We start from the raw sequence: 17,382 nt of genomic DNA, 5'->3' as shown, positions 1-17,382 counted from the left end.
ATCTTGGTAAGAGTAACAAAGGCTATGGCTACAAGAGCCAGAGTAAATAATCATCTGTTGCAGTCATTAAAGTTGGACTGCTTTATAGAAACAACTCTCTGAATCTTCTTGTAAAAATAGTGAACAGTTTGCTAATAGCAATAGCAGTTATGCCAATTTTTAAATTTCCAGACTTTTGTCAAAACATTGACTATCAGGAACTAAGGAGTCTCCAGAATTTAAGTTTTTGTTAATGTAGATAAAATATTAAACAGTCTGTGATGGGGTAAAATACTCATTGAGTAAAGTAGGTTTTACCCTTTACTCTTAAAGGAACAATAATTCTACTGTGTCACTTCAAGAGACCGTAATTTGAAAATCATTTGCCCTCCACCTTGCCCCACTTTGTTCTGAAATCCCACTTGTTTTGCAAAAATCAGTTCAGATGCTTGCTTCTGTACAGCTTTCTTACCATTCAGTTGCAAGCTGTTTCTTCCTTCCCTGAATGGCTAAGGCCTTTTATTGTGTACTATAGGTCAGTCATTTATTATATAATGTCCCGTGTCAAAATTATTTATGTATGTATCTTTGGCCCTTACTGGGTTATATCTTTTTGAAAGCAAATACTGAGATATTCTCTCTTTCAGTAGCTCCTTTGGTATCTAAACACAATATTTTTGCATATAGATAATATTTTCATGATAACTAGTTGAATGCATGAAATTAGGTAGAATTTCATATTTTAATCATTTTTACACTTTCTATCACTTTTTCATTTGACTCGGTGCCAAGATAATAGTGATGGTGGAATATATAATACACATGACAGTGGGGGTTTCAAAAATTCATGGAGAGACATCCATCATCTTGTGATGGTTTGTTCCTAACTTTTTTCAAACCCCTTTGTATAATATTCATATTAATATTTAAACACATTTTATTGTGTTTCAGGTGAAAGTTTATACAGTAAATTAGGTTCCCCTCTAACAATCATTATACAAATTGTACTGTGGGGGACTTGTTACACACATTGTGCCAAGCCATCGGCCACACTAAAAACCTATTTATTTATTTATTTATTTTCGGTTACATTTTTTTACAGTGTTTCAGTGTTATCTTTATTTCCATTCTGCTTGTTCTATTTTCACTGATCTAATAGCTCTTCCCTTCTGCTTTTGTATAAATGTTGGCTGCTCGACCTCATAGTTCATTGTGTGAGAAAGTACATGACTCATGGGCGACATTGTTTATTTTAGAAGCCAATCTATTTGGCTGAAAGCAACCCACAGAAATAGCTTAAATTCCACATTCAAAGGTTATCTTAGAGCAGTAGTTTCTGGGTTCCTCTACTCTCTAGTAATCAACTAAGTCTTGACCTTTTAAAGGAACTTGAGTTTTGTTCCATATTCTTCTTCCGCTCTATCCAGCTCCCTCAATTGTGTCCTCAGTCAGGACTGTTGGTAGTGGTAGCTGGCCACCTTCCGGTGCTGGTCTCAGGTGAGTAGTGGCGGCAGGTTTTGTGTGGGCTTTTAGTTTCTTCTTTAAATCTTTGGGTTCCTCCATTCTCTTCTGCTCCATCCAAGTAGAGACCAGTTGTTGCTTTAAAGCTTTGAAGACCCCAGATTCACCTCAGAACACTATGATACAGAACAGTATCTTTGTGAAGTATGACCATTTGACTAAGCTGCGCCCTGCTGTGATCTCAAGACTTTTAACTTAATAATGCAGTCCTGTGAGTTGTTTGGTTATTTTAACCCAGTAAACCAACTCTGTGAGTTGCTTGTCAATATCTAGGGAGATTCTAACTGCCCTCTATGTGGTTTGCTATGTATGTTGATCTCTGAGGGGCTTCAGAAGGTCTATCTTTTAATTTAGTTTTTCCATTAACTCTTTGAAGCCACCTGTATGTGGAGCACATGTGCCTCAGGTACACCTTTATCTGCATGTGCATTTACTTGTATATGAGAAGGCTGATTTTTGATGTTGTGCTCATCATCTAGGACGGGCAGATTTATATAAATACGTAAAACATTGTGCAAAGGTGAGGTGTAATCAGTCTTGTCTCTTATTGGTAAATCATTATGGTTTCCAATTGTTAATTATCCCAAAGAGTTGCAGGAAATCAGCATTTGTAATCATATTACAATCTTCTGTAAATTCCCCATATTACTTCCAACATTAGCTTTTAAAATTTTTAGCTCACTTTATTGCTGCTGAAGAGGAGCCCTGCTAACGATACAGGGCTTTCTACTTCCATACGTTCTTGGCCACCCGCAGGGCAGGCAGTGCTGCCCTGGTCTCTTGGGGCGGTGTGAGTCGGCATCTGCTTGGTGGCAGTGTTGGGTTGCTGCTGAGGAGGCAACCTCATGGGTCCATGGCGGAGGCTGCAGGGTTACTGCTTTGTCCGTGAGCCTCAGAAGGTTGATGCTGATTGATGATGGCAGGCTGGTTCCTGCCCATTCAGCCGCTTTTCCCTTACCTCGCAGTGCTTTCCTCTACTGTGGGTCAGAAATTCCTTTCACTGCATTAAAGAAAGAACATCTTTTGAAACTGCAGCGGTTAAGTTTGATGGCATTTTAAATCTTCATCCTCCTTTTAGGTAAATGATGTTTACTCTAATTTGCATAAAGATGTGTTCTTTAAGACTATTTTCAGATGTCTGGCATGGAAATCAAAGGCACAACTGAGTCAAAATCACAAATATAATGTCAAAATCTGATAAGGACTTTTTTATGATAATGACTTTTATAGGGATAATAAAATAATCTCATTTCCATTTTGATTTTTTTTAAAAAAAAGATTCTAACTCTTTACAAGTTTATCCGTTTCCTCCAACAGATTCAGAGTCATTGTTATCTGCTCTTTCAACTCTTTCATGGCATAGATTGGCTAGATGGTATGGCTTACCCTGGCATGATGCTAGAGCCAGTAGTTCACTGTCCCAGCTTTAAAAGCTTAACCTTAGCTTGTACCTCAGAATGGCAAGGTATTGAGATTTTACAAACAGGTTTGCATTTAGCTTGATAAGAGCGGTTTTCAGACGGGAAGATTGTACAGGGCTTGAGCAACAGTTTCGTCAGTGTCATCCCTCCTGACCTAGTAAGGGTCATTGGGTGGAGCTAGGGAATCTGTCCTTAAAAGGTCAAAACTCAAAGAACAAGAGAGGTATACTAATTTTGTCCAATAAAATATCTTGACAGCACCCAGCGACATATAAGGGTAGGGTCTGCTGTTTCCTGGATGGACTCATGATGTAATTTCTACTATAAATAACATGACTCAGCACATGGGTGCTCCGAGTAGCAAAGCCAATAGACGTTGTTCTCATCTAGATGCCAAGTACTAACCAAGCAAAGATGCCTAGACGTCTCTCCACTTCCTCTCAAGGAGCCTAGATGGCAGACAGTGCAGTGCGTGCTTTCTCCTAAAGACAACGCCATCAGCTTGCAGAAACGGAGAAGGCCTAACCAGTGTGAAGGGTGAGGAAGATTTTTCAAAAAAGACTTTGATGAAAGCTACATTTACTGAGTTAATACACTTAAATGTAAAGTGTTTTGTAGATCCTCTTTTGGCATGAACAAGAGGAAAAACTGTAACTCAAGAGTTTGAGAATGCGTCTGTATCCCCTGGGAGCATGGGTGATGATTTCATGACCCAATCATGGGAGTGAAAATGAAGGGCTGAGCAAATTGGTGCTGGATGTGTAATTACAGAGGAATTGCATCTGAGCCCATCCCTGTGTGTGACTGTTGGCAGCTGGGCCCTGTGCCAAGTGAGCAAGTCTGCCCCTGGGCGTGGGGTTGGATGTTTTTGTGGACCATGAAAGGTTGGAAGGGTGAGGATTCCTCAAAGCTGGCTATTTGATCGCAAGAGCCCTTTCATTTAGACTCACTGAATGGATTTTCCTTCGGGTTGGGCTGTTAACATCAGGGTCAGCAGTTCAAACTCACTAGCCATTCTGTGGGAGACCACTAAGACCTGCTCCTGTAGAGAATTGACAGCTCAGAAACCTGAAGGGGCAATTCTCAGTCCTACAGGATCCCTATGAGCTGGAGTCAACTCAGTGGCAGGAGGGTTTTGGTGATTGTAATTTTTAAGGAGCTCTGATCATTCAGTGGTTAAGCCCGCCAGCTGCTCTGTCAGAGAAATAGGAGGCTTTCCATCTGTCTTCTTAGATCTATAGCTTTAGAAACTGTTAAGAGCTGTTCTACTCTGTCCTATTGGGTCTCTGTTATGAGTTAGAGCTGACTCTGGCATCAAGCTACATATATTTTGAAAAGATTTGGAAAGGGAAATTGTTTTATTGAACCAAACTTCATTTTACTTCGGAAGAATGCCCACAAAACAGTAATGTAAATAATCTCTTACAACCTCTATTGCTTGAGTTTGACAGACTCAAGGCCCACAGACTGTCAGATGTTCAGCGAAAGAGACAGTCAAACTCAAGAACTCTGTTTTGTTGGACTCTTTTCCTTGGTAAATTTTTGGACTGAGTGGGAAAACCAATAAATTAGAGGATATAGCCAGTGGGAGGTGAGTAATAACATACAATGGGAAAAAAAAGAATATGGTAAGTGAAGTTTTTCCTGGTAGAGAAATACACAGTGACCCATTCTGATTTTTGCCAGGAAAAAAAAAAGTTTATATTCACCACTGCTCTGCAGGTGCAAGAGGTGGCAGTCTGCTTCCACAGACTTACAGCCTTGGGAACCCTGCTCTGTGCGGTCACCATGGGTCGGAATTCACTCAGTGGCAATGGGTTTGTTTTGAGTTCAGTACTTTTTGGAGTGAAGGATCCCTCGTGGCATAGTGGTTGGGCATTGATCTACAATTCACAAGTTCCACAGTTCAAAACCACCTGTTCCTCTGCAAGAGAGAGACGAGGCTTTTTCTTCTTGTAAAGAGTTACAGTCTTGGCAAACCACAGGGGCACTCTCTGGCAGCAAGTACTTTTTAGAGTAGGAGTGAGGGCTGGAAATGAGCAACCTTGATAGAAGGCCTTCTTTTCCACTAAGTTCAGCTTGGAGTTCAAGTAATCAAAGCCAAACTCATCTCCTCTGAGTCCATTCTAACTCATAACAACCCTGTGGGGTTTCCGAGACTTCAATTTGAGTAGACTACTTACTGTATGTCTGCTTCCCCCAAGCAGTTTGTAGGTTCAAACTGCTGACAATTTGGTTAGCAGCCAAGCGCCTTCATCTGCTTCTGCACAACTCATTTGTTCACTTAAATGAAATGATGTAAATGCAAACTTCATACTCGTCTCTATTTTTGAGAACAAGAGAGAAATGTTGTCATCCCCCTTTCTTCCCATACCATAAGGATTTAGGCCACTCCACGACTTCCCAGCATGCACCAATTCATTGCAGATTATCATCAAGCTTCTAGCAGCCACTCTGCCAGGACATACTGTGGCTTCATGGCCTTTCCACTAATTTGGGAGGTAAATTATCTTGGAAGCAATTTTATGAGTTTTGTTTACATGTTCATTAATGTGCTGAGTCTAGTTTTTGTGTGTGTTTGAACATTTTGTGGTGCTTTAGGTGAACGTTTATAAATAAAATTAATTTTCTATCAGTCATTCATGCACAGATTATTCTGTGGCATTTGTGGCTCTCTCCACATGTGTCAGCACTCTCCCCTTTTCCTTTCTGGGCTCCCTGTGTGCACGCATCAGGTTTCCCTGCACTTCCACTTTCTCATCGTGGGTTCTGAGCAGATGCTGCCCCTTTGGTCTTAGTTGATTTTCCTGACTCAAGAGCACAGTCTTCCCAGCTGTTTATTTTATAGGTCTGCTTGTTAGCTGAAATTCGGTGAGTAGAGATTGTTTCAGTCTTAAGTTAGAAGATTAGGGTCCCTCCAGTTGCTTTTCAGACCAGTAAGTCTAGTCCTGTCCAAGTGCCCCGTCCCCCCACCAATTTGGATTTTATTCTACATTTTTTACTATTCTAACCCAGGTTTTGTCTTGTGACCTGGTGGTCCTGGTCAGAGTGGTCGGGGTAGTCGGAGCTGGGCACCATCTGTGTGTTCTGTCTTCCGGTTTTTAAAGCTGTACACAGTTAGCATTATGAGTCAAAGTAGTGGCAGTGTTGAGATGGGAAGCTTCTGTTCTCGCCTCATCTCCCACTCCTTTTGAAACATTTCCGATCTTTCTCGGTGTTCCAAAGAATATTTCAAGCTCACTCTTCTTGTTATTTCTTATTCTGAGCAGTGTCAGGGAGGATACTAGAAATTATATGGTGAGTTGCCATTGAGTAGCCTGGGCAGATGTGTATGGAGCAAGGGAAATCGTTGTATTATGAATAATAAAATGAATTCACATGCCTCCTCAAGAAAGGACTTGCTGCTATTTCCTCAGGAAATGCCTCAGCGGTGGCGCCAGGTCATGCTCTTCTCGAGGGCAGCTTCGGCCAGTGTGTTAGCCAAGCAGTAGGATGCGAACCTTGCTCTTTCCGCCAATAGCGGGCTTCCTCTACCTGCCACCTCTGTTCCTTACTGCCTTTAGACAGGCTTTGCCGGGTCTGCTCCAGGCCTTTAACAGCTACTCGAGTGGTTTCCAGTTTTTGCTATAGAGAACAACACAGCAGTGAACCACTTTGTGAGAATGTGTGTGTACGTGCTAGAACAGGTGGCCTAATGGCGATGCGTCGGGCCGTGACTCACATGGTCAACAGCTCGGAATCACCAGCCCCTGATGGGAGAAAGACGGGCTTCCTGCTTCTGGGAACAGTTATAGTTTTAGAGACCCACAAGGCGTCCCTTTGAGTCCAGCATTGACTCGATGGCGACGAGTTTCTGTCTTTGTGGTCAGAGGATGGATGCAGACAAGCTCTCTCAGCATTGTATCTGTCTAGTCTTGTTAGGGTGCCTTTAAAAAGTTTAATCAAAACACTGGTTTCCGAGGGGCTCTGGTCAGCTCAGAAAGTTAGGATGACAGGTTTGGGTTTTTTTTTTGGGGGGGGGGTGGCGGAATTTCAAAGAGTTAATCGTGATAGATTTTTCTCAGACACAGGACAATCAGGGATGCTTATTTGAGGACATGTTAAGAAAGTTACAAGCTGCCTTGGTGAGAAAAGGTTTGTGCCAAGGCATCGTTTCCCCATGAGACCGGGTACCTGCTTATTCCTTGAGGGAGGGAGGCTCGCAAGCGCTGTCCTACAAGACTGCCATTGGGAAACCTGACCTATCCACCCTACAGCCTTGATAGTGCACTTCCAGACTACGTTTCGTTCTCAAAACGCAAAATACCGTTTCCCTGGACCACAATTTCAATCGGTTGAGGATACCAAACCTTCCATTTTGATATGGTATAAATCAAAGGGCCCCGAATTCTTTGGAAGAAGGTTGGAGAGAGGAAACCCTGTCTTCAGAAGTGTATAAACCTAGATGGAGGAGATAAGAAGAAGCAATAGCTTCACATTTTGATACTTAATAAATATTTCTCATTTTGTAACCCCCCCCCTTTTTTTAAACTTACCCTCATGTACACTGCATTTCTGGTGTAATGCCTGGATCTGTTATAAATAGAATTTTGAGGGAAGGTGGAAAACTGCCTTGTATTCAGTATTTGACCTAGTTAAATATTTTCTTGAAACATGTGCATTTGTTTTCCTCTTAAGTGAATGATCTTGTATACAAGCAAGGAAAACTTAGTTTCTGACCCAAATCCTCCAAATGTGTTCTCATCCCTCTTAGGCTTACCCATAGTTAGTTTTCCCTTGTAAGTTTGAGGCCGTGGATCTTTATTAGATAAGGGAGGCTAGTTTCTCTTCCCTTGCTACCTGCCAGGCAGATGCTTTCAGGCCTTCAGGCTTTATGGTTATACAAGAATTCAGTTGTCATTCTGGTTTTCAAGGGAGAGAACAATGCCATCAGAAGCCTTTGGGGATTTATTAGCTACCTGGGACGGGCTTGGTCTGTGACTGTCCTTGGCACATGAAAGTGTCTAGTGTGGGAAAGTGCTGCAGAGCAGCCAGCCCCTGAGTATGGGAAAGAGATCCTGAACAGCTTCACACATGCCTGAGTCGCTTCACACCTTCTGACGTGTAGACTGATGGTTGTTTCTTTCCTACTACAGCTGTTGAGTGGAATGTCATGGCTAGCTCCTCGGACAGTGAGGATGACAGTTTCATGGCTGTGGACCAAGAAGAAACTGTGCTGGAAGGGACAATGGAGCATGATGAGGAGTCTCATCCAGCCCTGGAGATCCACGAGGCTAGACATAACAGATCCATGTCTGAACTGCCAGAAGAGGTTTTGGAGTATATCCTGTCCTTTCTCTCGCCGTATCAGGAGCACAAAACTGCAGCCCTCGTCTGCAAACAATGGTATCGACTTATCAAAGGTACTGTAGGAAGTAGAAAGGTCTATTTATTCATTTCAAAATTAACTAGGGAAGAAAGTTCTGCTTAAACTCACAATTTCATTTTGTTTCTGCTTCTTTTTTCTCTCTTTGTTTTGTCTTTATTTATTCATTTACATTTTATTAGGGGCTCATACAACTCTTATCACAATCCATACATATACATACATCAGTTGTATAAAGCACATCTGTACATTCTTTGCCCTAATCATTTTCAAAGCATTTGCTCTCCACTTAAGCCCTTGGCATCAGGTCCTCTTTTTTTTCCCCTCCCTCCCCTCTCCCCCTCCCTCATGTGCCCTTGATAATTTATAGATTGTTATTTTGTCATATCTTGCCCTGTCTGGCATTTCCCTTCACCCCCTTTTCTGTTGTCCTTCCCCCAGGGAGGAGGTCACATGTAGATCCTTGTAATCGGTTCCCGTCCTGGTTAGCTTTATGAATAATTTGAATACTATAGATTTGCATTTTTAAAATGAGGATTTTCCCCCCTGTGGATTCGTAGTTAAATTTTGTGTATTGTCCTGTTTTAACTGAGGGGAAATGGGGACAGCTATGCAATCATAGTAATAGCTAACTAACATAGCTTTACCACGCACGTGTAAGTGCTGCGCCGTCCTCACAGCACACGATGAGGAGAAAGGACTCTGATCATCTCCGTTGTACAGGTGACACTATTGCCGTAGGACGAAGTATTTTACCCAGAGTTACATGAAGATCAGAAATCCAGTCCATCTGGATTTCAAATCCTTGTTTGTAATCACGTTCTGTCTCTCCCAGAAGCTAATTCTAGTACATGTGGATCTGTGAGTGGATTTATTGCTTGTTTTTATCGTCAAGTGTATCTTCAAAGCCCTATGCATGTTTTCATACATTAAAAAGTGTGCTTTTAGTTCTTTGTTTTCTAATCAAGATTTCAATTTTTGTTTTAGCTAAATGTTAAAGTTGCTAGCTATGTCATATTTTTAAATTGATACTTGTTTGGCTTCAAAGGCAGCCAGAGAAAGAAACACTTGGAGATGGAAGTCGATCAGTTTTAGCTGGTTTCCTTGGACCAGGGTGGCTTTCATTGAGAACACACAGTTCCTCTCATTCTGCCTGGAGGGCTGAAGGCCAGCAGCGGCTAGACTGGCTCCCCGGGGGGGCCCTGTGCTGGTCAGCTCACCACTGAGGGGATAGTCTGCTTAGCTGCTTCTGTTTGCCAGGCTACTGTAGGAGAGACAGGCGCCTTTACCCTGTTGGAATATTGTTTCACTCCTACAATAAAGATGGAAAGTCGTGGGTTAGGGGGTGTGAGCTAATCAAATAGGGGAGATTTTATTTGGCATTTGCATCACTTTGATTTTTTTTTTTAATTTAAAGACTGAAGCGCTCTGACCTAGTCCTCAGATGTTCTGGGTGAAGTTGGTGCCCAAATAGTTTTTCGCTATCATAATGTATCCAGCTTTTTATTTATTACAGCATTACCTTGATTTGAAATGTGCATATCTGTAGAATTCGTTTTAAGGAGCTCTGGCGGAACAATGATTAAGCACGTGCCTGTTAAGTAACAGGTGATGGTGGTGGTGCTTAGGACCCTCATGTCACTTCTGACTCATAGCGACCCTAGTTACAACAGAACTCTTGACACCTCTCCGTCCTTTGCCACCTTCACAGCTGTTCTTAAGCTTGAGCCCATCAGTGCGGGCACTGTGTCAGTCTATCTTGTCTAGGGCCTGTCTCATTTCATTGCCCTCCACTTTGCCAAGCATGATGTCCTTCTCCAGGGACCGGTCTCTCCTAATAACATGTCCAAAGTCTGTGAGACAACGTCTTGCTTGTTTGCTTTTGAAGAACATCCAGGTTTGCACTTCTCCCAAGAGAGATCTATTGTTATTTTGGCAGTCCATGGTACTTTAATGTTCTTTGCCAACCCATAGTTCAAATGAATCGGTTTTTCTTCTGTCCCCCCTGTTCAGTCCCCCTGTTTCTCATGCATATCAGGGGATGGAGACCACCACGGCTTGGGTCAGGCCCACCTGAGTCCTCAGAGTGACATCCTTGCTCTTCAGTAACCACTTTTAAAGAGGTCGTGTGCAGCAGAGTTACCTAATGCAATGCAATCGTTTGATCTCTTGACTGCTGCTTCCATGAGTATGCATTGTGGATCCAAGCGAGGTGTAATCCAGTATTTTCTCCATTTATCTTGGTCCACTTGTGAGGACTTTGATTTTTTTAAATAGTTATTTTATTGGGGGCTCATACAACTCTGATCAGAATCCATCCATACACCCATTGTATGTAAAGCACATTTTTACATTTGTTGCCCACATCATTCTCAGAACATTTGCTTTCTGCTTGAGCCCTTGGTGTCAGCTCCCCGACTTTGATCTTTTTGACATTGGTCTCCTAGGCATTAGAGCGGAAATGGACTGGTATTAGCCATCCTCAATCAACAGTCAGACTGGGCGGGATTGGTAAATTCTAATATCACATTCATTGGCAAAGGGACATTTTAAGATCTAGCTATCTTATCTAAAACTAGTGATGAAGAAATTAGAGAATTCTACCAACTCTTTCAGTCCAAAATTGATCAAGCATCCAATCAAGATGTATTAGTAATTATTGGCGATGGGAATGAAAAGTTGGGAACCAAGGAATGGTAGTTGGCCAGGGTGACAGGAGTGAAGTTAGATGATCAAACAACATTAGACGCAATGACACTTGCAGACCTCATCTGGTGCAAAGGTGCACAAACACCAAAGTGACTGCGTTGTGGAAAGAGACGCAGCCATTGCTGCAGCAATGGGCGCAAGTCTAACAACAGTTGTGGGGTAGCTCAGGACTCCCCCAAGGTGCATTGGAGTTTGTTTCACCAGGTCAGACTGTTCATCCAGTTTTCTATTTAGAGATTCTGAAAAGATTGCATAACAGTATGCTACAAAAAGGGCCTGATTTGTGGCAGATGAGGGTACTGGTTTTGCCACCACGACAACGCACCTGCTCAATGCACCTGCACCATATCAGTGCATCAGTTTTTGGCAAACAAACAACAACAACAAAAACCAGCATGCTTCTCGCACATGCACCTGACTCACCTGACCTCGCACCATATGACTTCTTTTTGTTTCTGTGAATGAAGTAGGACAGGAAAGGACAGCAGTTTGACAATGTAGAAGAGGTGAAGAAAAAAACAAGAGATGTGCTGTCAGCCATCCAAACACATGAGTTTGAAAAATATTTTCAAGAATGGAGCTGTAGGTTTGATAAATGTGTTCAGTGTAATGAAGAGTACTTTGAAGGTGATAAAGTTGTTTTGTAAAAACAAACAAACAATTAAATACATAGCTTTTGGGGGGAAATTGTCCAGTTTTTTGGGGAGTGGGTACTTCCTCCATATATTCTTTTTACCTGTTACATTCAATCAAGTAAAGTTTTTACAGTGTGGAAATGGTAATCATTGAAAAATCATAAATTGAGAATGATGAGGGCACTGAATGTACAAATGTGCTTTATACAATTGATGTATGTATGGATTGTGTTAAGAGTTGTATGAGCCCCTAATAAAATGATTTTTTAAAATTTATTTATTTATTTTACGTTTTATTAGGGGCTCATACAACTCTTATCACAATCCATACATATACATATATATACATCAATTGTATAAAGCACATCCGTACATTCTTTGCCCTAATCATTTTCTTTCTTTCTTTTTTTAATCTTTTTATTGGGGCAAAATGATTTTTTAAAAAGAACAATCATATAAAAACATATGCTTCTCACTGCCATCACGTCTGTACCAATTCAAAGCAACCCCAAAGGACAGGAAATCCCCCAACCCCCACCCCCCGGGTTTCTCAGACGGTACCTCTTTACAGGAGTAAAAGCCTCATCTTTCTCCCAAACATGTGCTTGAGGACCCCCGCGTAACCACTTCTCGTGGCCCGCTGTGCACCAGTGTAGAATTATTCCATAGTGCAGTCCTGGCACCAGTGTATGGAAGCAGCCCTGGTGACCCAGTGGGCTAAGTGACAGACTGCTAACCAAAGTTTGGACACTTTGAATCCAGTCTGTTTTATAAAGATTTCTAGCCTCAGGAACCCTATGGAGCCGTTGGGATTGATTCAGTGGTTTGGTTTGCAATCTCTATGGAAACAGTTTGCCAGGCTTTTGTCCATTGTTCTGCTTGATGAGTGTGAACTGCCAGCCTGTAGGTTCATGGTCTAGCAGAAATCCTGTGAACCACCTCAGGAAGATATGTTGTGATACATTCTTGCAAAATATAACATCATTGGTTGTGCTTTTATTAAAAATTCTGCTCCTGGATAGAATTGAATGTGTGCTAGTAAAATAGATAGTTCCCACCTTTAAACAACTTGTCTTAGTTATGGGTTTGTCATCTCAAAGTCCATTGCAAGCTAAGCCTTTTAACATGTCTCCTTGAGGGTTACTGTGAGCCAGAATTGACTTGACGGCAGTGAGCTTTGTTTTTTTAAGATAGAGAATGCTTGGTTGCCATGGTCTAGCCACAGATGCTTACTGAACACCATTTTATGCTAGACACTGTATTGTTTGATGCCATCAAGTCAGCTTTGACCCATAGTGACCTTGTGTACAACAGAATGAAACACTGCCCAATCTTGTGTCATCCTACAATTGTCCCCATGCTTGAACCCATTGTTGCAGCCACAGTGTCAGCCCATCTCCTTGAAAGCTTTTCTCTCCTTTGCTGCCCCTCCACGTAACCAAACATGTTCTTCCCCAGGGACTGGTATCTCTTGACATGTCCAAAGGATGTGAGACGAAGTCTCGCCATCCTTGCCTCTAAGGAGGACTCTGGCCGTACTTCGTCCAAGTCCGGTCAGCAGTCTGTGGTGACGTGCAGCGTTCTTCTCCAGCGCCACATTCAGAGCCACCCATGCTTTTTTGGAGGATTTCTTTAATGTCCAACTTTCAGACCCTACATGAGACTTCAGAAAGTTCATGGGAAAATGAAAAGATAATGGGTTTTTTTCATATGCTTTTTGAAACTCCCATGTATTTTTTCCCCATATAGTCTCACAAAGCTAAATTACTGCCCCTTAGCTTTGGAGTGATGCATACCAGTTATTCTGATGTGCACCATCATAATATAAAGGGGACCACAGTAATTGTGGGAGCTAATTTTATAACCTGGGACAAGTAAGTCTCTTACCCTACCAGAATATCAAGCAAGAGCTTCCAGTTTTGAAATTCTGTGATATCCCCCCCCCCCTGTTTTGGAATGAAACTAAAAGGAATTTATAATTCTTGGAGAAACCCATAGCTTATGTAAGTGAAAAGACGGTCAGTAGATGTATCTGATGATGTGACTTACAAGTGAAGTGTGCAGGGTGAGGCCCTTAACTTGTCTTCTTGTTCTAGGTGTAGCCCACCAGTGTTACCATGGTTTCATGAAGGCCGTCCAGGAAGGAAACATTCAGTGGGAAAGTCGGACTTACCCTTACCCTGGAACCCCGATCACTCAACGGTTCTCACACAGTAAGTGCTCTCTGTGAAAGCAGAGCCTGTGAGCATGTTTCCAGGAACGACTTTGGAGGCATGTATTTCATCTGACTTTAATAATTAGAATATTAAACAAGGGCTTCTATTAATTTTGCACTCAGAATTAGGGACAAACATGACTCTAATATACTATAGGTGCTTTGTTACAATTTTACATTATGCTCCTTGGATTTTCCTGGTCTCGGCTGAGAATGTTCAACCGCTGACGTCGTGTGAAGGGAAACAAAGGAAAGGCATACATGAAGGTATGCTGATAGCCTTCCTGCTTGGGCATCAGCCAGAAGCAGCATGAAGTCCTACAATTACTGTTTGTTTTAACATTGTATATGTTCAGCAAATAGTGAATTAGAGGTCACATTTTAATATGGAAAATATTGATTACAGAATACAAATTTAAAAAGTAAAATTTAAAATGAAATGTTCAGGCAAAAAGTTTAGAGGTTTTAGAGATATGTATTTTTGAGATATTTTAAAGTTAACTCTTATTAGTTTTTGTAGACATTGCGGTATATTGTAGGCCAGAAAAACTGTATTTATTAATAGTTTTACATAAAGAAAGCTCACTGGGCTAAAATGATAGGCATGGAGGAAGGTGGGGTCTCTTTTGAAAGCTCTCGATGAGAGTTGTCACGGATTGCTATTATCCTATTAAAAACACGTCAGTGCTGGTGCATTTCCTACAAGGAAATCTAAACTTGGCATTACATTCAAAGCCCTCCTTCATGTAATCTTAGTCTAAATTGATGATGCCATTGCCCCATTTCCCCCAAGAGTTTACCTTGTCACACACTGTCCTCAGCCTGTGGGATACTTGGTTTCTTCCACCCTAGAAGATTCTCATCCATTTAGTAGATGCATACCTCACTTCACCTTTAGATTTAATTGAAATTCTTTCTTCTTCAGAAAACTGTTTTCAACACTCTAACCCACAGAAAAACTTTTCCTATTTGGAGTTTACAAAACCCGTAATCCCTTCCTCCCTGTACCTCTCCCGCCCCCCAAAGCTATGTATTTAAAAATTTTTGCAAAACAACGTTTTCACTTTCAAAGTACTCTCTATTACACTGAATACATTTTCCAAATTTGCAACTCCATTCTTGGAAACATTTTTCAAACTCATTTTGATGGCTGACAGCACCTCCCTCAATTTTTTCTTCCCCTCTTCTACATCACTATCCTTTCATGTCCAGAAACAAAAAGGTGCACGCACCAAGGGCAGGTGAGTAAGGTGTGGGGCAGGAGAGGCAGGCTGTTTGTTGCCCAAAACTGGAGCACTGAGATGGTTATATGAGCAGATCCTTTGTTGTGGTAAAACCAGTCCCCCTTTCGGCCACAAATCAAAGACCTTTTTCGTCGCACACTGTTACGCTATGTTTCAGAGCTTCTAAATAGAAAGCTTAACAGTCTGACCAGGTGGAACGAATTGACAAATGCCCAGAATAAGGATTGTCATCAATCGACATTTCACTGTTTTTGGAACAAGAAAACTGTTTATACACTTGAGTGTTCCCCCATAATGCTGTCTTGTAAACTGTGTTCAACATCACACTTTCTGCAGCATTTTTCCCGAGCAAGAAACAAAATTTCATAACTGTATGCTGTTCTCTTAAATCAGCTATCACAAAAAAACGAGGTTTGAGAAAAACCGCTTTCACGAAAAAATTCACTGTGACCAGAGACTGGGAGCTATTACTCACACAAGGTGCTCGGTGCTTGCCTAGCAGGAAAAGGTGTATTATGGAAGCTCCGCGTCACCCAGGGCAACTCCGTTTGGGAATCTTTTGGTGCCCCCCCCCTATAGATATTGTCTGAAATGCTCATTTGGCACTTAACCTATCTTGTCTTTCATTGTAAGTTTATATATCTCTCTATATATATATCCCTAAAAAAGAAAAAGAAAAGCTACACTGTTTTTGAACCCTTGAGGGGAAAGAACATGTTTTGGTTATCAGTGTTGGCTGAAAATACATACATACATACATACATACATACATACATACATACATACCCACCCAGTATTCCTGAGGTCCATGAGTCTGAAAGTGCCTCAGCTGGATGGTTCTGACGGGATTTTTCATGAGGTTTTGGTTAATGTGTCAGCAGAGGTATAGTCACCCAAAGGCTTAGTTGGGGCCAGAGCTGGGAGAGCTGCTTCCAAGCGAGTACTTCTCCATAAGGTTTCTCATGACTTGGCAGCTGACCTCCCACAGAATAAGTGATCTGAGACTCAGACAGACAGACACCAACCAATACTCAATCAGAAGCCATCATGTCTTTTTACAGCCTAAACTCTGAAGCGAACCCCTCACTTCTGCTTTACTGTATTGGTCAGACTGATCAACCCTAGTAAAGTGTGGGAAGAGATTAACCAAGGGCTTGAATGCCAGGAGGTGAAGATCATGGGGAGCCGTCTCAGAGGCTAGCTCCCACAGCCCCTATGTGAAACACGTCTGGATTCAGAGAAGGGCTTAGTAACTAACTACAATGCATCAGTCCCTTTGAACTGGAAAGGTCTTAAATCAGTGGTTCTCCACCTTCTTAATGCTGTGGTCCTGTAGTACAGTCCTCATGTCGTGGTGACCCCCAACCATTGGAAATAGGTGTTTTCCAATGGTCTCAGGCGACCCCTGTGAAAGGGTTGTTCGACCCCGACCCCCAGGTTGAGAAGTGCTGGTCTAAATAGATCCCCAGTGTTGGCTGTGCTATCAGTTCTCTAGAGCAACTTTTCTGGTGGTGGTGTAAACTCCCCAGAGCAGTGGATCACAAAGTAGGATCCCTGGCCTTTTGGGGAAAGGAGGCATCCTTGGAAACCTTTCAGGAGATCTGTGAAGGTCATATATCTTTGTTTTAAACTGATGAGTGTGTGACAGTGAAGAGTAATGAATGCTACTAGGGTATTTGAGTGCCGCTGCTTCAGTTCATGCTGAGGCTCCAGGAGTCTTAATCACCACTGCCGAGTGTCAAGCTGGTGTAAATATCAGCACGGTGAAAAGGCAAAGCAATGGCTTAGTATAAAAACTCCTTTTAAATGATTCCTGAGACTCAGGGATCCACAGACTAAAATTTGATAATCGCTGGAGCAGATGGCAACCGAATCCTGTTGAGAATATTTAATGAAATGTTAGGAAGATCTACAGTAAATCAGTATTTCTTATTGCTGGAGGGATAACTTTACTTGCCTGCAAATAGTTGGAGTTAGGTAGAAAGTTTCTAAAGACTCAAGACTTTTTAAAGGAGCAAGTAGTTTTAGAATACTAAGTGATAGAAATTGCATGATTCTGAGTAAAAAGAAACCAAAAGAAGAAATATCCAGGAGTGAATAATTATCTTAGCGAAGGTTCAGCTTTCTGAGAGGGGAAAATACTTTGTTCAGTTACTTACCTTTTGAAAAGACCTTTACTTCAAAGGTAACATTGTTTAAGGGAAAGTAGATCGGATGGTACAGTAAGTAAGCCAACAGAGGTTCAGAGATGGTTTTAAAAGTATTCACTTGAAATCCAGGAAAAAGTGCCATT

General features: G+C 41.8%; 1 protein-coding gene across 5 annotated transcripts in view; it reads left to right on the top strand.

Annotated features, from left to right (window-relative positions):
- FBXO42 (F-box protein 42) overlaps positions 1–17,382 on the top strand; it is a 113,833-nt gene that overhangs the window by 46,603 nt on the left and 49,848 nt on the right. Inside the window, exons 1-3 of one of the 5 annotated variants that reach the window (XM_075550996.1) lie at positions 1,342–1,476; positions 8,057–8,323; positions 13,727–13,843. In XM_075550996.1, coding sequence (XP_075407111.1) covers positions 8,074–8,323; positions 13,727–13,843 — 367 coding nt within the window. In that variant the 5' untranslated portion in view covers positions 1,342–1,476; positions 8,057–8,073. Of the gene's footprint in view, positions 1–1,341; positions 1,477–3,313; positions 3,459–8,056; positions 8,324–13,726; positions 13,844–17,382 lie in introns of those variants that run through there. The other 4 variants (XM_075551007.1, XM_075550987.1, XM_075551016.1 and 1 more) reach the window with 4 other exon arrangements.

The sequence above is a fragment of the Tenrec ecaudatus genome, chromosome 1 (genome assembly GCF_050624435.1).
Source record: "Tenrec ecaudatus isolate mTenEca1 chromosome 1, mTenEca1.hap1, whole genome shotgun sequence".
Lineage (NCBI taxonomy): Eukaryota > Metazoa > Chordata > Mammalia > Afrosoricida > Tenrecidae > Tenrec > Tenrec ecaudatus.
Note: the sequence above shows the minus strand (reverse complement) of the source record. Positions and strands in the feature narration are given on the sequence as shown.